This window comes from Camelina sativa, chromosome 12 (genome assembly GCF_000633955.1).
Source record: "Camelina sativa cultivar DH55 chromosome 12, Cs, whole genome shotgun sequence".
Classification (NCBI taxonomy): domain Eukaryota; kingdom Viridiplantae; phylum Streptophyta; class Magnoliopsida; order Brassicales; family Brassicaceae; genus Camelina; species Camelina sativa.
The window spans coordinates 3114622-3121665 of record NC_025696.1 but is presented as its reverse complement, the minus strand read 5'-3'; the positions used below and the strand labels follow the sequence as shown (position 1 = coordinate 3121665).

Below are 7044 nucleotides of genomic sequence, written 5' to 3'. Positions count from 1 at the left end.
TGTAACAGATTATGAAATAAATTTGAAAATCTGGAGGTAGGGCATATGTAGCTACAGAATTAATGAAATGTGATGTGAGAAAGGATGTATATGTGGAAATCGGGAGGTTTTTCATAATGGGAGACCAAAAAATCTTTTTAGTTATTCGTTTTCTAAATACTACAAATAAAAATAAAAATAAAATTTGAAAAATTAATCTGTTGTGGAGAATGTGTTGTCTGTCCTTTTTATTTTTGTCTCTTCTAATGGTCTTCTCCTCTTTAAGGTATGTTATCAATATCATGGTACCATACGCATCTCGTGAACCATATAATGACTTGCCAATAAATTAAATTATTTATTTCTTTTGCCTGAAACAAAGATATAGATCGATCAGAAAGAAAAAGAGAATTATTTGCTTCTTTGTATATATTATTATATATCTGCATTATTTTCTTTATAGTATAATTCTTCTCGATTGAATAATTCATAATTTCATCCCATTCCATTCAATCCCAATATCCCATCAAACAGATGTGAAACTGTTCATAGTCAGCTTTGATTTTTTTTTTGTTAGTTTTATTTAAATAAATAGGTGTTGTTAAAATCGATGCTTTGATTGGAGAAAACTCTCCATATATTTTACTAAAACTAAAAATCTGTATTGGTAAAAGAAATGAAAAAATGGGTTAATGGAAACAGAAAAAGGAAAACAGCTTGCACCCAACATTGGAGAAAGGGCAAAGAGGTCAATGTGTCCCTACAACAATAATTATAGAATAATATTATCATTCTCTATGCCTTTGTGATCTTTTTTATATCTTAAATATTTTCTTCTTTTGACCTAGTCTCTTCCTTTTTACTTCCCACTCTTCTTTTCCTTTTTTATGTAAGTTGAAAAAGCCATGAAGATTGCAATACATCAAAATTTTGTTATAGGATGTGGTTGTATGGTCAAAATGTTATGCGTGGGAGAAGATTGCAATACATCAAAATTTTGTTATAGAACACACACTACTTGCATTATTGTTTTCTATATATCCACCACATACGACTTTCCTCAAATACGTTGCAACTTGCATATAGCTTTAATACGTTGCTTCATGCCTAAAAGCTTGTATGCTCTATCGGCTTGCTTCATATCTGATTGTTTGTTGGCGTTTACATTTACGTTATTTACCATGACTCCCATTTACCAACAAAACTATACATGTACTTTCATTAATTTGCCACATGCATGTAATCACATCGAGTGATAAAAAGTGTTAGCCTTCAAATTGTTTCTGTGTTTACACTTATAAAGAACTTATGTCGCGTTAAGATTTCTTAAAAGAAGTTATTAAAAAAGTACATGAATTATTCTCTTTGTTGACGTTTTGATCGAAGCAAATAAAAAGTACTCCTATATATACTAATTTTACCTTTACTCTAATGAGTACTGCATATAGACGTTTTTTACTAGTCAAGGTTTGATGACAAAATCACATGCATTGAAAAATTAGGACATGATTAGCTTCAAAACTAGGAAGTGGGATGAAAAGAGTAGTAGTAAAATCAAAGTGACCAAGAGCTGCATCCTCAAATTTGTAGTCCATGATTATGTCTCTCACAGCTGCAAAGTCTATCATGGTGGTTCATAAACCCAAGTAATCATTGGTCCAAAATGCAGTAAATAAAACAAAAAAGAAAGTCATACGGTTGAATATTATAACAAATAATACAAATGAAATAAATTGTATTTGAATCTCATATATATATATATATATATATTTTGAAGTGTCTTACAGGTCAAATATGAGATTACAATTAAGGTTTTAATGTATATGCTTCAACGTGGGTTGGTAATTTCTTTTTTGAAAATGGATACTGGCTATTTCTTACAATCCAAAGAGTTCAGAAGTCAGTATCGAACTTTTTTTTACTTTTGATTTGCAATTTAGATAACAACTCTTGTGATTTAGACTTTTAGTTAATAACTAATTAAGATTATTTCAACTTTCGTTGATAAACAACGTACGTACTGACGATAACTGCTACGATAGTCAACAATTATCTTTACACAAATTATTACTATTATTATTGAAAATAAATACCAAACTTTAAATGAAAATATTAGAATAAATGTAAATTAAACATGCAACACAAGACATATATTGGATGCATCCAAAGATCTCTTCTAATGATTAGTAATTAATTGAGCAATTATGGCAATATAATGATAGAAAAATCAAAATGTAAAATATATATGGGTATAAATGAAGTAGGTCCGAATGAAATATAATATTGATCCGAAAAAAGGAAAAGAAAGAGTATAGTGTGAGCTGCCATGCCAATGCAGAACCTGTCGCTATGGCCCTCTCATTCAGACAGATCAGACTGCAGGTCCCAAACCCTTGTTCTATTTCGTGATTCACATTATTGTATGCTTTTTATCTCCACACTTCTCATATGTACATGCATATTATATCTGTCTATTATTATACGACTATAGTATGTACTGTTATCTTATTTATCCGTACATATATATATATATATATGATATGCATATAATGTTAGCCTATTTAAACCATCGTCAATCAATATACCACACCCTAATGTACGTAACATTTTATTTCTGTAACAATTAACAGTTAATGCAAAAGAGTAAATGTTTGATGAAAATATATGCTAATATAAACCGACCCAACCCAATATTGCAACTGGTGTAATCTGGTATCCAATGTGGTATTTGTGTATCCACATAATTTAATAGTGGTCACTATCTCATATATGAAGCCAAATCCTCTAGTCTCACGGTTTCACAAAGAAACATCAAGAAGCATACAAAACTCTCCCAAACACTTTCTCTCTTTTTATTTGGCATAATTTTATTGATTGGAGCTACATAAACAGTTTCTGTTTGAAATTAGAATATTTCTACAGAAGCTAGTACTCTAAACTTATCTTAAACTACTCTAAAATGAGTTACTTTGACATACACTCCATGCATTCAATATATAGTATACAATCAAATAAGTGTGATAACATTACTACTTTAATCATAAATTGGTTTCTACATTCTATCCACTAGAACGGAACCAATTAAGAGAGACTTATGTGTGAAACTCACAAGACGCTCTTTGCATCTAGGAGTTATATATCATATTTCCGATCAAATAAAAAGCGTACATAATCACTATAGTTAATTATTTGACCGGAAGAGATTAGAAAAAAAAACTAATATAAATGGTTGTGATTCTGTGAAGTTGAGTAAATGCGGATAAACTAATATACTTATTAGGCGGAGTGCATGTTTATTAGTTTACGTTGCTATCTAGCTTATGGATACACGACTACACGAGTACTCGACACAATTTGTTTTCTTCTACTTGTCACATTTCCCTTTCCTCTCTGTTTATTCTAAGTGCCTTGTAAATTAAAATTGTTATCAATCTACCAACATTTTAGTAAGGTAATATTTAACTTATGAGATGAGAACATAACTCGTTTTGTTTTTTGGAAATAAGAAGAGAATCTACTGTAGACGGAATATATATATACTGCACATAGTATAATATATGTAATATAAATATTAATCATCGGATTCTAACGTTTTAATTTATTTACGTTATATTGGGATTTTTGATTTTCATATTGTCGTATTAGAGTAAAGGTAATCATCATATGGTACAAACACTTAGAGAAGAAAGATGAAACTCACGAGATATGTATTTCATGTTGTCCAAATTCGTGGGCAAACGATTCACTCTGAAATCGTGGTCACACAAAATTATGACTCAGTATCTTTTTTGTCCTCTATGCTAAAATAAAAAACTTCATTCATAGATTAAAAAAAAACAAAAGGGAAGACAGAGATATGTAGGTATAATGCATATTATGGACTTGACGGTTGGGTCGTACGTACGTATTACTTGAACAAGTAAATGTCGGGATTTTGACAGAGGAAGCGAATGAGCAAAACTATGCCAACATATTAAATAAAGTCAGAGCTTCGATTCATTTTTTTATCTTCGTGAGTTGTAAGATTTATTTCAACTTACTTTTTTACCTAACATTACTACCTTTGTACTTGTGATATTTATTGAATTTTACCTTTCATTTTTTTTTTAATCATATAGAAACCAAGACTAAAGTATAATCTTCTAACAATTATAATCTTCGATACATTTAAAATTTATAAACTAGTATAAATAAAGTAGTCTTACATGTTCATTGGGGGAAAAAATGGACTCTTACATGTTCTTGAACCGTTTTCTTCCATTGATGTGTAAACCTAGAAGATAAATAAATTTTTTTATGTGAATTATCTCTCTACAAATATTTGGTTAGACAAGAGACAACCAATAAAAACAATTGTAAAAAAAACGAAGAATTTTGGGTTCAACTGAAATTTTAAATTAATTGTAAGGATTTTTTTTGGTTGAGAAACTTATATTTTCTAAGTTGCTTTCTGAGATATCAATATATCAATTGATGTTAAGAAATCAAATATGTTTCTAGATTGTTGTCGGTAGAGATTTATTATGCTCCTGTATTTTATGATTAGTATGGCAAGTTGGCAACTAATCCATTCCACCCTCGTGAGCATAGATTAGTGTGGTTGACCAAAAATGTATTTTTATTATATATATAACATAACTAAGTGTGTAATCTATACACTTAAACTAAATGAGTATAGAAACAGTTTATCTTTTGGACAGTTGAATGTTAGATGGCTATATTCAATCCGACTGGTCCAACTAGATTCAAACACAACATATTTGCAGGGTTTAATCAAAGCTTGCATCAACGTAAATAGAAACAACATCGAGTCAAAACTTTACAAAGTAAATGAGTCTCGATAAGAGTATTTGGAGGCTATCAGTAATTCTTTCTACCAAAGTGTGGGTAAGAAATTAACTAGTCACTTGATGCCACTGTCTAAATGGGCTTGAAGCTCCAAAAATAGAGACACCTAACTACTGTCCTAACAGCATGGGTTAAGGAATAGAGACACCTAGTTATGATATCTTGTCATCTCAACAAAAATATATACCTTCATGAGTATGAACAATTTTATCAAAAAACAGTTTCTCGACTACATTGATTAAAGGAAATGTAGTTAGCAGATCTTTGGAGTTCATCTAATGGTCTGGCTAGGAAGGAGACTCGAACCTCGACACATGAGCAAGTTATGGAGCTAATTTGAACCAAAAATTTCTACGAAGGTTTCTCCGTAAGTTGTTGAGTGCAAATTTAGACAGATAAGAGCACTAATTAAGATTGTTATCCCCCGTGGACATGAGCACCAAGTTCACCATTCACCAAGCTGTCCACCAGCTTCTATAGTGTTCTCTCAAAGACGGACAACATGCATCAAGCTTCTGCTAGAGAACGTCTATCTCTCAAAGATTGTTTTGCACCAAGACAAAGACATATAATTGCATATTCTATGATTAGTATGGCAAGTTGAAATATAATTGCATTTAATATCCAATGATAATTAAGGCATGTATCTCTGTACGTATATGTTCAATAATCAATATACAGTTTTATATGCTAATGATAAATAAAGAAATAGATATCCTAATGATTAAAAAAAAGAAAAGAAAATATCCAAATAAATATGCTAATGATAAAAAGAAAATCTCCTAGTCCAAATACATATTTAGTTAGAAGAATATTCGTTGAGAATTCCTAATGAGCTTAGGACTGAGATAACTCCTTATAAAAAGATATTTTTAGAAGCTTACGGAGGAAAAACAAAGACCTTAAACACTAAGAGAGAAAAGGTGATCGGCAACATGAATGATGGAGAAGACCCATCGGTTGAAACAATTCTGATGCTTCCTGATGATTTACTATTAAACTGCTTAGCTCGCGTCTCAAGATCATACTATCCAACTCTCTCATTAGTCTGTAACAAATTTCACTCTATCCTTGCTTCAACAGAGCTTGGCCAAACCCGAGTCCTCTTAGGCTGCACCCAGAGTTGTCTCTACGTGTGCTTACGACTCCGCACAGATTCTAAACTACTACGTTGGTTCATTCTCGGCCAGAGACAAAATAGTTCCAGAAAAGTTTTGGTCCCAATTTTGTCTCCCAATATAACTTCCGCGGGTGTTGCGGTGGTTGGTCCTAATATCTATGCCATCGGCGGTGGAATAAGGAATAATACTTCGTCTAGCGTTATGGTCATGGACTCTCGTTCTCACACATGGCGTGAAGCTCCAAGCATGCGGGTGGCCCGCAAGTTCCCATCTGTTTGCACCCTTGATGGAAAAATATATGTAATGGGAGGCTGCGACAATCTCGATTCAACGAATTGGATGGAGGTTTTTGATACGAATACTCAAACTTGGGAGTTTTTACAGATCCCTAGCGAGGAGATATGTGGAGGCTCTAATTACGAAAGTGTAAGGTATGAAGGAACCGTCTACGTGTGGTCTGAGGCAAAGAATGTGACTTACAAGCTACATGAAGATAGATGGAGTGTGGCAGACATGTACGACAATAAGAATAGGACATGGGGTTGGCTATCATCATCTTATTGTGTGATAGAAAATGTGTTTTACTGTTTTTTAATCAATAAGATCCGTTGGTATGAACCCAAAGAAAGAGCATGGGCAACTTTAAAGGGTTTGGAAGGATTGCCTACCTTGCCTTGTAATGGCCATGTTTTATTGGCGGATTATGGTGGGAAAATGTTGATTTTGTGGGAGGAATATGTGGTTGTTAAGGAGAAGAAAATGATTTGGTGTGCAGAAATTACGATTGAAAAGCGCCAGAATGGAGAAATTTGGGGAACACTGGAGTGGTTTGACAATGTGTTTATGTCGAATGGGCCAAACGGTTTGATGGGATTAGCGCATGCTCTTTCTACTACGGTTTGGTGAATTGACTCATGATTGCCATAAATTTCATTTTGTTTTGACTTTTCCTTATTAATATTCTTGTCAACCCAATTCATTTTGTTTTTGATATTCTTGTCAACCCGAGACCTTGGAGAATTTGTTTGTTTAAGGTTTTTTTGCAGTTTATTTGGCAACATGTTTTTTTTTTTTTTTTTTTCATATTTGGCAACAT

The 7044-nt window shown here is 32.3% G+C and overlaps 1 protein-coding gene across 1 annotated transcript; it reads left to right on the top strand.

Annotated features, from left to right (window-relative positions):
- On the top strand, positions 5654-6970 carry LOC104729816 (putative F-box/kelch-repeat protein At4g34170). The gene has a single exon (XM_010448823.2). The coding sequence runs from the start codon at positions 5763-5765 to the stop codon at positions 6852-6854; it is 1092 nt and encodes a 363-aa protein (XP_010447125.1). The 5' UTR covers positions 5654-5762; the 3' UTR covers positions 6855-6970.

What these genes read in the sequence shown, in the direction of transcription:
- LOC104729816 (XM_010448823.2), top strand. Translation starts at nt 5,763, where the DNA reads ATGAATGATGGAGAAGACCCATCGGTTGAAACAATTCTGATGCTTCCT.